The 15,164-nt window shown below is 67.2% G+C and overlaps 1 protein-coding gene across 1 annotated transcript; it reads left to right on the top strand.

Annotated features, from left to right (window-relative positions):
• The first annotated feature begins 5,693 nt into the window (after positions 1-5,693).
• On the top strand, positions 5,694-13,360 carry LOC149859263 (digestive cysteine proteinase 1-like). Its single transcript, XM_090058322.1, has 11 exons — positions 5,694-5,855; positions 7,312-7,371; positions 8,192-8,284; positions 8,822-8,994; positions 10,028-10,271; positions 10,696-10,891; positions 11,042-11,235; positions 11,498-11,589; positions 11,732-11,893; positions 12,312-12,501; positions 12,838-13,360. Exons 1-11 carry the CDS (start codon positions 5,804-5,806, stop codon positions 13,023-13,025), a joined length of 1,644 nt encoding a protein of 547 aa, XP_089914448.1. The 5' UTR covers positions 5,694-5,803; the 3' UTR covers positions 13,026-13,360.
• Positions 13,361-15,164: the final 1,804 nt, after the last annotated feature.

Genomic DNA, 15,164 nt, shown 5'->3' with positions numbered 1-15,164 from the left:
GGGTCAAGGTGCGCAGAGGCAAACCTATACCCCGAACACAGGGGCAGCCCCCACCCACGGGAAGCCGAGTGCATGGTCCCTGCAGAGGGAAGAGGAAGCCGAGTCTTTCCAGTCCAGCACAGGCACGGTGGTGGGAGGAAGCGGTGTGGGCCCTGGTGAGGCTGGCTGCAGGGCCCGGGAGAGGGGGATCCCAGGGCTGGCTCCGGAGCCAGGGAGCGGGGCAGCGGGCGAGAGGCCGAGGGGAGTGGGGCTGACCAGGGCACATGCCAGCACGGTGCCCCTCTCCCGGGGTAGGTCAGCATCAGTGCCCCCTTCTAACATCTGGGGAAACTGAGGCACGTGGTGGGAAAAGCCCCCCGCTCCCAGCACAGGCAGGCGCTCGGGGGCAGAAGCTAACAAATTCACCCTCCCTGTGCCACGGGGCGTGCGGGCACCGAAGGGCAGAGACCCGGGAGATGGGGCAGCGCTTCAGGTCGTTCCCTGGCCTCCGGGCCCCGCAGCCATGAACAGCGGCCGCGGTGGCTTCCTCTGCTCCGGCAGCTCAGCGAGCGGCGATGACACCTCCCCAGGCCCCACATCCTCTCCCACCCCGCCTGTCACAAAAGCCTTGCGAAGGCCGCCGTGGGAGGCTGAGCCGGGCCGGGGAGCTCTGAGCATCGGGGGGGGGGGGGGGGAAGAAGCCAGCTCTCCACCACCAGCCGTGGGAGGGAGGAGAAACTGGGCCGAAAGAGAGAAACCTGGAGCATGCGGGGCCAACCGGGTGCAGAGCAGGGGCTTTGCCCCCTGCCAGCAATGCCACCGGGCTGGGAGCGTGCCCCTTGCAGCCAGACTGGGGGAAAGGGCTCCAAAAGCTCGCAGGGAGGGGCGCCGCGACCCGCGGCATCCGTGGGGGAGCACGACAGGGCCGGTCCCGGGGCTGGTGCAAGGAGAGGGCTCTGCCGGCACGGCCCGGGGTGCGGGGAGCCACGCGCCCCCACTCCTGCTGAGGTTCATCACTGCTAGATCCCGGCCGGCGCGTGCTCAGCGGACAGACGCGTCCCCCGTGGCGCGGAGCAGCTTTGCTTCGCTTGGGAGCGACGCCGGGCCAGCCGCGCCCCCGGCACTCGCCCATCGCACATCTGGGGAGCCCGGCGGCGAGAGACGCGACGGCCACCAAGACCCTACAGCCATTGACGCCCCCCTCCCACAGCTCGCCGCGGCCGTCGCCCCGACCCGTTGTCCTGGCAGCTCGTGGGCAAGGCGTGGAGCTGGGATGCTCCAGCTGAGCTCCCAGCTCCCCTTCTCCGCCGTGCAGCAAAATGACCCCTTCTCCCATGTGCCGGCTATTTAAGACCAACGCTCTGGGGCAGGGACCTCGCTCATGGTGTCTGGGTACCGGGTCCTGCTCTCTGCGGCGCAGCGTCAGACTAGGTGACCGCCTGCGGTCGACATCGCGCAGCCCCGTTTGCCTGGAGGGGCTTCCCTCGTGCAGAGGCCCGCGGTGCCCAATGAGACCCTCGCTCGCAGGAGAGACCGGTGCTCCAGGGGCTGAGCCGAAACCCGGCTTAGCCCCTGGCCAGCACGGCCACGCTGGGGCAGGGGGACAGTCCCAGGACTTTTAGGGGAGCCAGAGGCTGTCAAGGCAGCCCTGCACAAAGCCGGCTCCACCTCGGGCCCCAGAGAGCCAGCGCCGCCAGCGCAGGCCGCGCAGGGCCCTGCCACGACTCCCGCCACGTCTGCCTCGGGAAGCCGAGGGCAAGGCCTGCTGCCCAGGGGCATCGAAGGCAAGGCTGTCTGGAGCCCGTGCCTGCTCCCGCCACGGGGCTTTGCCTTCCTTCAATGCACTTTTATTTCGAGGCGGCCTGCTGAACGGTGCCAGCGCTCCCGCCGGCCCCCCACCCCGGCGCACCCAGGGGTGCTGCGTTCCCCCTGCCTGGGGACCGGGGAAGCATGCTCCCCTGCTTCTCATCATCAACCCCTCCGACACTTCCCGCGGAAACACGTTGCTCGCCAGGCCCTACTCCTGGGACTGTTTGTTCCCGCGTCGCTGGAAATTTGCCGGGTTCCTTGGCTGAAAGCATAACAGCAAACAACCCCCGAAGGAAAAGACAAAACCGACCCCCGAAGGGCTGGGATCTTTAAGGGGAGAAAACCAGGATTTTTTTCATCGTTTCACCAAAAATAGCTTTTCCCTTTGTTCCAGGTGTTTCGCAGGGAACCCAGGCTATTTCCCAGGCAACTCCAATCATCATCCTCATCATTAATAACAATACCAGGAATCAATCAGGCTCCCGACTCCATTTTTATCCTACGTGTAGGCAGCGCTGTCGCTGGAAAGAGCCCGGGAGCGGGCATAAATGCCATTCGTTTGTAATAGCGCTGGCGTGCCCGAGGCTGCATCGGTGCGTGGCGGGAGCCGCTCGGGCGGTCTTCCAAATTCCCGTCCTGCGGCGATAGCCCGGAGCCCCCGGGGAGGTGCACGGGCCGTGGAGGGGGACGGAGGGTCGCCCCGCTGCGCTCGCCCCGTGGGCCCGGGCAGAGCCCCAGGCCGGCGGTTGTGCAGCGGGGAGCGGCTCGCCTCCGAGGCGGCTCAGCTGGGCCAGCAGCAGCAAGAGTGGGGGGTCCCTTACCTGGAAACCCCTGGAATGGCGTCCTCACCGCGCCTCGTGTCACAGGCCAGGGGGCAGCGGGGGCCTTTCTAGCCTCGGAAGCTGGGGGACTTCACAGCCGCTTGCCTGGGCCTGGGTAGCAGCCAGGTCTGTGGCCCAGCAGCCCACGCCTGGAAACAGCGAGGCTGAGCTCGTGCCAGGAGCAGCGCTCTCTTGGAGGAGTGTCAAGGGACTTGACCAAGGCCGGGCGTCTGTGGCCAAGCAGGGCGTTGACAGTGCCCTTGCTCCCGGGATCCGCGGGGAAGTTGTGCTGCTTCGCGGGGCCCACTGGGATGGCAAGGGCAAGGGGAGGGGGAGCGGGGCCAGGCTGGCAGTGGTGGGCACGATCCGGTGGCGCTGGCAGAGAGAGCTCAGCTCTGCGCCTGAGCCGGGCAGGCTGGTGAAGCGTCGTCGGCTTCCCGGCATGGGAGGGTGGAGCCCGCCCTGCTAGAAAGCAGAACCTGAGAGGGGGAACTTGGAGCAGCAAAACCCAGACCTACGCTCCTGGCACCTGGCCCCCGCACCCCGGGAGGAAGCTTATCAGGCTTCTGCGGCCTCTGACAGCTGTCGGGAGCCTGCGCCGAGACAGGGCCAGGCTTGGCCGAGGAGACGCTTTGCTCCCCGGGCAGTGTCCGGGGTCCTGGGACAGGCCAGGTGGAGACTCGGGGCCTGTTCCACGGCACTGCCGGCCTGACTTTGCAAGCCGCCAGCCCAGCTCGGCAGAGGAAACCTCTGCAGAGCTGCTGCACAGCCCAGCCTCTGTCCCAGGGAGCGCATGGGGAGCTGCTCCGAGCTGCGCGGCGCCCCGACGCACGCTTACCACAGCCCCAGCCTTAGCGTTGCCCCCGTCACTAAATATAGCCCCCCGCGCTCTGGAGGACGGCGCGAGGCTCGGCAGCGGGACGGGGGGTTGACATCCCCAGGGGATATTTGCAGCTCGTGGTACACCACAGGGGCACGTAAAGACACCTGCACCCTCTGCGTGATGCTGCAGCCCCTGCAGACAGGATTGGGGCTGCAAGCCGTACGTGGCACAGGGCAGCTTGCCCGCCCTGACCGGGCAGTCGGAGAAGGTCCAGAACAGCAGGCAGCATGCGTGGAGGATCAGCCTCCCTCTGAAACCCTCGTCCTCGGCGCTCTGCTGCGCTCTTCTCCAGCGACCGCTCTCCACCCCAGAGCTGGCTGCATTGCAGGGGACCTGCAGACTTGCAAAGGGCGCTGGGGCGTGGGGCTGGTTTTTGGTGGGGGTAGTGATCCCGGCAAAGTCACCCGGCAGGGGGGCGTTGCAGGCTCCAGCGGCGCACCCCACAGCTGCAGTGTCTGGGAGCGTCAGTCGGGTCTGAACTTCTGGGCCGGGGTGACCTGTCCCGGAGGCGCCCGAGCAGCACTCCAGGCATCGAGCGCCCGAGGCCAGGAGAGGCTGCGAGCTGGCGGGGAGCTCCACCGAACCACCGATGGAGACTGGCACCTCCTGGCCACGGTTCGAGACCGGGAAGGCACGGCTACGTGGCAGGGGTGCCACGTGGCTTTCAGCGCAGCAGTGGCATCCCTGTGGCCCCGGGCGGGATGGGCTGCAAGGCAGAGGTGGTGTCAGGGTGGCTGCAGTGGTGTCTACCGGGCTGAGCCTCCCAGCTCCCTGGGCCTGCGGCTGCCCCGGAGCACAGAGACCTTGGGTTGGGCTTTGCTTCATATGGGAAAGCTCTGTTGCAGCTCGCTTCCTTGCAACACAGGCTTCCCCGCTGCTGGCACAGGGAAGCTGGGGAATGGGGCAGCTTTGCTGCCGGCTCGGGGCTGAATGGGTGCTGGGAGACTGTGAGGTTGCACTTGTCTAGCACCCCCCTCCTCGCGCCCCGCCACGCTGCATGCCACTGGCTGCTGTCTGCAGCCTCCCGCGTGGGCGAGCAGCCCCAGGCCTTACAGCAGCCCGGACTCTGCCAGTTCTCCTAATTGCAGCCCACAAAGCCGGGCTTCCTGTTTGGAAATCACCCCAAAGGGCGGGAGAGGGAGGCTTCTGGAGGTCTGTGACAGCCGCGCTGGAGGCACCCAATGGAGCCAAAGGCAAAGGAGGTGGCCCAGCGTGGACTGGTGTCCAGGACGGCCACGGGGTGCGGCTCCGCTGCAGAAAGGGAGGGCGTTTTGGTAGCGGCTGCCTGCCCCGTCGAAGCCAGGGGAAGCAGGGGGTGCCGAGGGGGGCTCCTTGCAGCCCTCTGATGCACGGCTGGCCTCCCCGGGCGATGGCTGCTGAGCTCTGGACACCGGCAGGACCCCCAGGGCTGTGAATGCACATGGAGGAGAAAGGGCCCGTGGGGCCTCGTGGCAGCTCTCAGCACCCAGCATGCGCCCACGTAGCAAATCTGAAGGGGCCGATATCCACCCCCACGGGAAGTGCCATAGCGTGTCCCCCCAGCTCGGTCCCAGCCTGACTGCGGTGCGTGGGGAGGGTGAGAAGAGCGCGAGGTGCCTGCGAGCTCAGCTGGAAGCAGCTGTGCCGTGTGTGAGGCTGCCTCCGCCTCTCCAGTCTGTTCCTGCATCCCTGCATGTGTAGATACTTACCTGGCAGGGGAGACACCATGATCAATCAGGTGGTCAGGTGGTTTTCCCAGGTGGTTGTCTCTGATATGTCCCCCATAGGAGGTCTATATTGAGCAGATTTTTTTTGGTGTTGGGTGGTGGAACCGGAGCTTGCTCCATCCACTCCATGCATTGACCTGGTACAGGGGTGCTTCCAGGACCGGTGCAAAAAAACAGACCAAAAAAGAAAAAAAAGGCCTCTGCAGGGGTGCAGGGGTGCAGGGTGCTGGTGCTGCCCAGGGCACGAGGTCCGTGGGGGAGGCAGTGACCTGCCCGGGCCTGGGGAGGGGTCTGAAGCCCCGGTGGGGGAGCTCCACAGGCCTTGCAGGGCTGCTCCAGCCCTGAGCACAGCTCCCCTTGGTCCTTCCTCCCCATCCTCCAGCCCTGGGGACCCCCCGGAGCCCTGCCAAGCCCCAGCTCCTCTTCCTGCCCCCTTCGCTGCCCTCCCCGCCCCACGCCCCCTTCCCGTGCTGGCTCCACCCTGCCCCGTGCTGATCTTCCTGTAGACACAAGCCTGAGCTCCCTCCGCCCCAGCCCGTCGGCCCTGGCTCCCCAGTTCCTCTCGCCGCCGGCTGCAGGGTCAGGGGGTGCTGGGAGCTGCCAGGATGGGCGCGCTGCACTGGGCTCTGCTCTGCGTGGCCTGGGGCCGCGTGGCCGGTGAGTCTCGCCCCTGCTCGGGGTGGGGAGGCCGTTGAGATGTTCCCCCTGGAGGGGCGGTGTGGGTCCCCGAAGGCCCCCCGTTGCTTGTGGGGGACAGGGTCCCCCAGCTTCGGGTGGGCAGGTGCCGGGGCTCATGCAAAGGACTCCTGGGTTGCAGCCTCTGCTGTGCCTCAGTTTCCCCTGGCTGGACGAGAATGGGCCCAGCCTCCAGCCCGCTGGCACGGGGCAACGTACTGGGGCTCCCCCACTCTGGGGCTGCAGACGTGAGGGCTGTGAGTCTCCTACTTTGCTGGGGGGATGATCTGCACACGAACCTTCGCCGTACACAGCGGCTTCCCCGCACACCGCTGACTGCCCGGGCCAGGGGCGTTCGGAGGGGAGGGTTGCCCCCGCCTCCGCCCCGGTGCTGGAGACGGAGACGGCTTGCCCCCGGCGTGTTGGGGCAGGGGGCTATGGAGGGTTAAAGCAGACGGGAGGCACCGTCCCCGCCCGGCGCCGTGCAGGGAGAGGCGAGTCGCGCGCAGGGCGTGTTGGCTTGGGTTTGTACAGGATTGAGCCACAGCTGCAGTCTTGAGAAACACGGAGCCCGGGTCCCGGGGCAGAGGAGGCGGCTCCGTGGCGGAGCCCAGGGTCCGGAGCCAAGCAGCCCCGGGGCAGACGCTGGGCGCCAGCCACGCCTGCGGCCGCCGATGCTCTCGGGTGAAACCGTTGGCCAAATCTTTGCTGGCCGCCGGTGCCGCCCAGCAGGACCGGCGGCCTGGGAGCCACGGAGGGGGCTGGTTCCAGCCTTAGCATCCCTCCCTGCCCTTCCACGCCGGCCGGCAAGAGACGGGGCAAGGCGGGGAGCCCTGAGACCCCCACCCTGGTCCCCAGCCGGGCTGCACGCCGCACCCGGTGCCGCCGGGAGACCATTTGCCGTGCAGGGCAGACAGACGACCCCGCTGTGGCCTGGGACCGGCCTGACACCTGCTTTGCTCCCTGGTCTTACAGGATGCAGCCCCCCAATCCCTCCGTCACGCCGGGGCGCTGCATGCGACTGGGCGGCGGGTCACGGGCCTGGACGGTACGTGGGCCGTGACACTGCAGCCGCTCACGCCAGGCCCGAGCACGCCCCGAGCCTCACGCACCCTGTGATCGCAAGAGGCGGAAGGTGTACCAGCGGGGTGGGGGCTTCCGCCCCAGCACCAGTCAGGCCGGTTCAGAGCGAGTCGGAAATACGAGCGCTAGCCGCAGGCACCCCCAGAACAGCAGGGCTCGTCCCCGCTGCTCAGGGCAGGAACATCCCAGCCGCACGCTCGTCTCGCACGTTGACTTTGCACTAACAGCCTGGCCCCGAGGCCGAGGCCCGTGACGCGCAGGCACCGAGACCTCGGCGCGTGGCCCACCCGGCCCCGGCTGCTCCGGCCTCCCCGCCTTGCCCAGGTCTGACGGGCGGTTGTGTTCCCTTCTTTAGGGCATGACTGCAAGACGTCGCTCGCGACCCCTTCCTTTGGAAACGTCTACCACGTCAAAGGTAAGGCTGCCCGGCGCGCAGGTGGCAGCGGGGCCGATGCCCCTGCTTGCAACCTCTTGTGCCCCGAGTTACCTTCCAGACCGTGAGTACCCCTCCCCTTGGCCTGCCGCTGGGCTGGGGGACACGGCTTTGGGGGGTCCCCGCTGCAAGGCAGCTGGCTGGGATCGGGGAGCTCACCTTTCCCCCACGCCTCTGCCCTAACGCTGCTGCGCAATGCCTGGAGCCCTTGTCTTCCCCCTCCCCCGGCAGCTGCCCGGCCTTGTAATTCTTTCGAAATGCAGCGGAGAATTGCCCCCGGCTCCCACTTCAAACGGAGCAGCGGGGGCTGCCAGGAAACTCCAGCACCAATTACAGGAGTTAGGAAACAAAGGTGGAGCCTTGGGAGGGTGGATGGGGAGGCATGGTCTGTCCATCCCAGCCTTATGCAAGTCACAGCTCCTAATGGGGGGGTAATGGTGCTAATTACTGGGCACTAATCACAGTCCCTAATAAGGGGCCTGTTACAGTGTTAATGGCAGGGCATCCAAACCCCTTCCAGCTGACTCTGGCCCTGGGAAATCAGGCCAGCTGCAGCACCAGCGCGCAGGGTGGATGGGGACCCTCAATAAAAAAGTCTTCAGGCTAGAATGGGTCTGGTGGACCCCTGCCCCCAGAGCCAGGGCTTAGCCGTATGTGTGTGAGCGTTTGCACGTGCACGTGCGTGTGTGTGGCCCCCATCACGCCCCAGTCTCACCAGTGAGGCCACCGGGGCTCGTCGGAGGCCAGTCGGCCTGCTCCCCGCGCCCCGGGTCTGGCTGAGCTGCCGCCTTGTCTCCCGCAGGCGTCATCAACCTGCCCTACGCTGAGATCGAGGAGCCCTTCGAGGCCTGGTACAACCTGAGCGGAAAGCAGAGCCGTATCCAGTACTACGGTGGTAAGTGGCCCGTGTGCCCGCAGGGGAGCTCGGTGCCGAGCGGTCGAGGAGAGGCGCCAGGGCTCAGCTGACACCCCTGCGGCGAGCGCTTTGGACCACGGGCTTCCCACGGAGGCACTAGGAGCCGTTGCGTCTCAGCAGCGCCACGCGTTCGCTGCGGCAGCAAGGCGTGCGTTGAGGACCCGCGTTGCAGAGACCCCTGACACCCTAGGGACCTCGCTAGAAAGCAGCTGAGGGCACAGCGGGCCCGGACACGGGTGCCCAGACCCCGCGGTGCCCTTCTCTCCAGGGGAGGCCTCTAGTAAGCTCTCCTGCCTACCGGAGCTTGGTGAGGGTGCCCTGCCCGAGTCCAGAGAGGCAGGATCCCCTTGCTGCACCTGGCCTGCACCCCCTTGCGTTTGGCCGCCTGCTCTGGGCACCGGGCTGGAGGCAGCCCTTGGGCTGCTACCCCGAGAGGACGCACCGGGCCTGGCTGTACCCCCCAGTGGGGGGGGGGCAGGGAAGTGCCCCACCGTCACGCCGCCCTCCCCTTTGCAGGGCAGGTGATCACCTTCCAGCTCGGGGCGGTGAAGCCCTACGGCGCCAGCTACAAGATCACACCGGAGACGACGGAGTCCGAGACCAACGTCTTGAAATGCTTCCTGATCAACGGCACCAAGGAGGGGCCGATCGAGCCGCAGACCGTCTTCCCCAACATGGATGGCTTCACGGTGAGGTGCCCGTGGCCAGGGGAGCAAAGGGCAGGGAGCACGGGCCAGGCTCCCCGAGGGCGCGCGTGCTCGGCATAGCTCCGCCGACAGCCCCGCAAGCGCAGGGGCCCGGCTGGTTCAACGCAAGGAGCAGCTGCTGCAGAGATCCATGCCGGCCTCCCCTCCCAGGGCTGAGGGGAGCAGAGCAGACAGCGGACGCTGCCCTGCCCTTCTCCCCGTGCCACCTGCCCTGCTTCTGGCAGCGAGTGCCCTGCTGTTTCCCTTCCCCTTGCAAAGGGGCCCAATGGTATACACAAAAATCAAGAGCCACGGCGAGGCTGCTCTAGCACCGGCTGGCTGGTTCGCCCTTTCTTGGTGGTGGAAGAGCAGGTGCCCCAAAGCAGGCGGAGAGCCTGCACGGGAGCAGGCGCTGCCGGCCCGATCCGCTGGAGAGGGAGCGTGGGAAGGCGGCGGAGGAGCTCTGCTCCTTTCCCCATCAGAGGCTTGTTGCAACGTGAGGGGCAAACCCCTGCCGGGTGACTCAGCCGCAGGACTCGGCATGGCCCAGATGGCAGATAACACTCCTGCACGTAGGGCCAGGCTGCTCCCGTGCTGGGCACAGCTCTGCAGGGAAGGGGCACGGGGGACCTCAGGCTCTGCTTCGGCCTGGAGCGCGGACCCCCTCTGGGCTACGTGCACGCTCAGCACGTCACGCGCCTGCGTCTCTGCTGCAGAAGAAGGGTGTTTGTGCCTGAAAACTTGCAAAGAACAATTTTTCCAACTGTTTGGTTGGTCTAATAAAAGAGACCACATCTACCCAAAGCATTTTATCTGCCTTCGGAGGCAGATGCATTCGCTGCCGTGTCCCCCAATCCCTCTTCTCTTGCCCCCCGTTTGCACGGCCCAGCTGTGGAAGGAGAGGCTGGGCCCTGCTCCGCTCGGCTCGGGTGCGCGCGACAGATGCTGCCGCCGGGTGCCAGGTAGCGGCCTAGCCCGGGGCGGAGGGCGCCTCTGGGCAGACGGGTGACTCTGACACCCACCCCCTGCCCCCCAGTTCCTGCGGGAAGAGTACCACAGCGGGCAGTACTGCGCCGTGTGGCAGAACATCTCGCACATGGGCCACAAGAAGAACGTGTACACGCTGTGGGTGACCAACAACAGCTGCGGCGTGGCGCCCGTGCACTACGAGATGCGCGGCTTCAACTCCCTGCTGGGCTCCCACTACGACAAGTACGAGATCCAGTACAGCCACTACTCCAACAGCTTCCCCGCCTCCGTCTTCGACCTCCCCGTCAACAGTAAGGGCCCTGCCGAGACCCCCCCAGACGCGCCCCCCGCATGCCACGCTGCACGGCTTCCGCCGCAACCCCCAGTTGTTTCCATTGCAAGGGCCCCTCTGCAGCAGGTCCTAGCCCCTCGTGCTAGGTGCTGTACAAAGCCCCTGATTCTCATGGAGAAGGTCGGGGAGGGGAAAGACAGCCTGGATGGAGGAGGTCAATCCCGGGAGACCTTGCTAGGGGCCAGCCTGGAGGCTGGGTAGTGTCAGGAGCAGCCCTAGGGCCAGGCTGGGACCCTGCGGTCCTGCTCTTGGAGACCCACTGGGGGCTGGGAGGTTTTCTGGGGTGGAGGCCTGGCATCTCCTCTCGGCTGGGGGGTGCTGGGCACGGCCAGCAGCAGCAGCCGGGGGTGCCCGTCTGAGCTCGCTCCGTGCTGCCGCCCCAGAGACGAGACGGTGCGAGTACCTCTCCGACACCACGGGCGAGCACCGCATCCTGGCCAACCCCATGGCAGACCTGGTGGGGCGCGCGGCTGCCCGGACCCATCGCCTCTTCCACCACTACAAGACGAGGTTCGGGAAGAGCTACGGCGGCGAGTGGGAGCTGGAGCACCGCAAGCACGTCTTCACCCACAACATGCGGTAGGGGATCCCGGGGGCACGTCTGTCTCTACGGGGCCCGGCTCGGATCCGTTGCAGACCTCTGGGCGCTAGATGCCCTGCTTTCCCCTCGGCCACTGGGGATGCCCCAGCGAGTGCTCTCTGTGCCCACCGCCACCCCTTCCTCCCCAGGTATGTCCACTCCAAGAACCGGGCCAACCTGCCCTACAAGCTGGCGCTGAACCACCTGGCCGACCGCACGCCGGAGGAGGTGGCTGTGCTGCGGGGGCGGCTGAGGAGCGGGAAGCCCAACAACGGGCAGCCCTTCCCCTCGGAGATGTATACAGGCCTCATCCTGCCTGAGAGCTTGGACTGGCGGTTGTACGGTAAGCGTTGCCCCCAGGGATCCCACTGCTCCCACCATCATGTGTCACCAGGCACTATAGCTAACCATGTCCCCCCCCGGGAGACCCTGGAGCCGGGTCACGGGTCCCCCTGCAAGGCAGCCCCTGCCAGCACCCTGGCAACGTGGCACCCCCAGTTCTCCCCTTGAGGGCGGAGGGCTGGGCAGGGAGGGAGAGGGGGGCTGGCCCCCCACTCCCAGCTCTCCAGATGCAGCGTCCTGAGTGTCCGCCCCTCGCTGCCCAGGCGCCGTGACCCCCGTGAAGGACCAGGCCGTGTGCGGCTCTTGTTGGAGCTTCGCCACCACGGGGGCCATGGAGGGGGCCCTCTTCCTCCAGGTGAGAGCTGCAGAGACGGAGCAGGGACTGTGTCCCCCGGCATGGGGGAGCTCCCGGGACCCAGCGGTTCTCCTGCAGGCACCTTCCCAGGCCCCCTTCCTGGGCCCGGGCGCTCAGCCCCTTGCTCCCTGCCCCGCTGCAGACCGGCGAGCTGACCCCGCTGTCCCAGCAAGTGCTGATCGACTGCTCCTGGGGCTTCGGCAACTACGCCTGCGACGGGGGCGAGGAGTGGCAGGCCTACGAGTGGATCATGAAGCACGGCGGCATTGCCAGCACCGAGTCCTATGGTGCCTACCGCGGCCAGGTGAGTCCAGGACCAGCGGCCTCTGGTGTGGGGCCCTGTCCGCACCCGGGGCAGGGGCAGGTGGCCGTGTTGCCCCTCGCAGTCACCTGGGAGCAGCAGCTGGGATTCCCAGGGCTGCCGGTCTCAGCTACGGTAGTGTGACCCTGCCCACAGCCTCGTGTGTCCGCCCCCGTCCCACAGCTCACAGGCGTGCACGGGAACACGCTCCCGCGGGAGACAGGGACTCCGTTCAAACTGGGTCCCTGCCTCAGTTTCCCCCACTGCAAAGCTGGGCAGAGACTGGCTCACGGGACACAGCTGGTCTCCGAGGCGGGAGATGCAGCCGCCAGAGATGGCCCTGTCCCTGGCCATGCTGGGGGGGCCTGATGAGACCCGGCCGGGGGAGCCAGCGGCATTGCCGGGTCCCGCTGTGTTGCAGAACGGCTTGTGCCACTATAACCAGTCCGAGCTGCTGGCCAAGATGACGGGCTACGTCAACATCACCTCGGGCAACATCACGGCCGTGAAAGCCGCCATCTACAAGCACGGCCCCGTGGCCATCAGCATCGACGCCTCCCACCGCTCCTTCTCCTTCTACTCCAACGGCGTCTACTACGAACCCAAGTGCGGTGAGTCCAGCCCCGGGCACGCGGTTCCTGGCTGGTGAGACCCTCCCAAATGCCACCACTGCAGCCGTGCCCTGTCCCATTCGCACCCGTCCCCCATGCCGGCTGAGCAGGTTCAGGGCTTTTCTTCGGGGCGGGGGTGCCGCAGTGGCTCTCGTCACGGAGCCGTGGAGCGGAGGAGGCTTGTCCTGGCGGTGCAGGTCACGGCCCACCCCGGCAGCAGGCTGGAGGCTGCCATTCGCCGGGTGCAGGACTAGCCCCCCAGTGCCTCAGTTTCCCCGGGGGACAAGGCGATGCATCAGGAGCTGAGGCCTGTGCTGATGCCACGTCTCCCTGCAGGGAACAAGCCCAGGCAGCTGGACCACGCGGTGCTGGCCGTGGGCTACGGCGTCCTGCAAGGGGAGCTCTACTGGATCGTCAAGAACTCCTGGTCCACGTACTGGGGCAACGACGGCTACATCCTCATGTCCATGAGGGACAACAACTGCGGCGTGGCCACCGACGCGACGTACCCCATCCTGGCCTGACCCTGTGCCCGGGACACCCCTCGGGGCTTGCCCAGCCCAGCCCGCTGCGTCTTCCCAGGCCGGGGAGGCAAAGCCCCGCTGCTCCAAAGACCACGTGGCAGCCCCTTGATGAGCTGCGTGGGCTTCCCACCGCCTCCCGGCCCCTGAGCCCCATCGTGACCCTCCAGCCGGCCGCGGAGGGGACGCGCTGCTGGGACCCAGGAGGGCGGAGGGTGGGTTTTGAAGCGGGAGCAGCCCCTGCCCAGCCGGGCGGGTGGTGTGCGAAGCGGGCCCCGGAGGTCTGTGCTGCCCGTGGGCTGCGTTGGGGACAGGGTGTAAGACAGGCCAATAAAGAGCCCGGAAAGGGGCTGCTCCCTTTGAAAGCGGACTGAGAAGCCCCTTCCCCCCGGCGCGGCTCAGCCTCCGGGCAGGACAGCCCCCTGCGCCTCCCCCGGTCGGCAGGCAAGCCGGGATCGCGCTCCCCAGCGGCCCGTGCAGCGGTGCCTCGAGGCTGGGCATCCAGCCGGCTCCAGCGAGCCCCTGATCTTCACCCCTTCCCCAGGGGACTTGGCCGGAGCACCCAGCCCACGGGGGAGACCAAGCAGGTGGGGAAGAATAAGGCCCTCCATGCCTGCGGCTGCGCTGCAACAGGCTCCTCGGCCAGCGCCCGGGCTCGCCTTGTGCCTCTGACGCCAGGCTAAAAGGGCCGAGGCCCGGGGGCAGGGTGCAGCCGTGTGCAAGGCACAGCAGGGTCTGGGGAGAGGAGGCAGTGCCCCTGCTCCCCGCTGGGGGTCACACCCCCCGCCCAGGGGCAGACGCGCTGCAGCGCGGGGGTGGCTCCGACTGCGCCCCTGAAGGGCAGGGGAGGGGGACCATGCTCCCACGGGAACACGTGCGGGGGCGTCTGGAGGACCCTGCTGCTTTGAAGGAGGCTGCACCCAGCCCCTGCAGGTACAGGGTGTCTCCCGGCACAGCCCGGGCCAGACCGCAGCCAGCAGCAGTGCTGCAGGAGCTCCCACCCGCGGGCTCCCCTGCTGCCTCGCCTCTCCCGCAGGGAGGAAACAGGTTTCCCAGGGCCGGCGAGGGCGTTGCCGGCCTGGCAGAGCTGCAGCCGGGTGCATGCTTCCCTCCGCGCAGCCTGGATCCGGTCACCCACACCGCCCTGTGCTTAAATGCAGCCCCCGGCAGCGGGGGGGCACCTGCAGAGAGAGGGTGCCTAGTACCAGGCGAGGCTCTGAGAGTGTCCAGCGCTTCCCTCTGTGCATGAATACAACCCCCTCCTGGTGCGGTCAGTGGGGCGGGGGGCATGAGCAGGAGGCCTCAGGCCCGTGGGGGCAGGTCACAGCTTGCAGAAAGGGGCAGGAAAGCTGAGGCACCAGAGCAGCGAGCCACACAGCAGCCCTGGGGCTGCTCTAGTTTGCACCCAGGGCCAAATTTGCCCTCAGCTGGAAGTCTCCTTTGCAGCTCCCCCTCCAGCCACACCTCGGGCGAGCTCGGGGACGCCAAGGACGGAGCCCTCTCGAGGTGGAAGGCAGCGGGGAAGGGGGCGTCCCGGGACCGTTGGGACGCGGCAGGAAACGAGGCGTCTGGGAAAGCCGGGACCAGCTGCCAAGTCGGCTCCGGTGCCCAGCCGCGCTCTGTAGGCGAAAGGGGAGATAAAGCATGCCCCGCCTGGCCGTGAGCGGGGCCGTGTTTTGGAACAAGGGGATGGCAAACAAGCCTGCGCTCACCTTGAACTCGCACTCTTCCCGGTGATGAGTTCGGTGTTTTTAGGGACCGTCGTTCTCTCTCCTGCCCCGATGCATGCTCCCTGTGCCTCCCCCACCAAGTTCCTGCCTCTTCTTTGCACTCCCATTATTTTTCCTTCTTGCAAACCCCCCCCGGCTGAGACTGCCCCCGCCCCGGCTTGGCGCTGCCCCGGGCTCTGGGCTGGGTGTAAGTAGGCGAGTGCCCCTGGGACCTGCTCTAAATGAACCAAAGGACTTGCGCTAATTATAACCTGGGCCAAGTGCCTCCCTGTCCCTTGGGAAGAGGGCGGTTGGGTGGCGAGAGCTCTCCCAGGGTCTGCTCACAGCCTGGGGGCTGCAGGTGCCAGGGAGGAAAGGAGCTAGGGCAGGTACAAAATGTGGACGTGCCATACGTCAGGCTCACAAAGCCCCA

Source organism: Crocodylus siamensis, chromosome 7, assembly GCF_052110815.1.
Source record: "Crocodylus siamensis isolate JL-2025a chromosome 7, ASM5211081v1, whole genome shotgun sequence".
Classification (NCBI taxonomy): domain Eukaryota; kingdom Metazoa; phylum Chordata; order Crocodylia; family Crocodylidae; genus Crocodylus; species Crocodylus siamensis.
The sequence above is the reverse complement of the archived record's forward strand: the minus strand, read 5'-3'. Positions and strand labels throughout refer to the sequence as shown.

Excerpts from the sequence above, each read along its gene's own strand:
- LOC149859263 (XM_090058322.1), top strand. The coding sequence starts at position 5,804 with ATGGGCGCGCTGCACTGGGCTCTGCTCTGCGTGGCCTGGGGCCGCGTG. Across the intron at positions 5,856-7,311 it reads GGCCTGGGGCCGCGTGGCCG|GGCATGACTGCAAGACGTCG; the intron begins GTGAGTCTCGCC and ends TCCCTTCTTTAG. Across the intron at positions 11,894-12,311 it reads ATGGTGCCTACCGCGGCCAG|AACGGCTTGTGCCACTATAA; the intron begins GTGAGTCCAGGA and ends GCTGTGTTGCAG.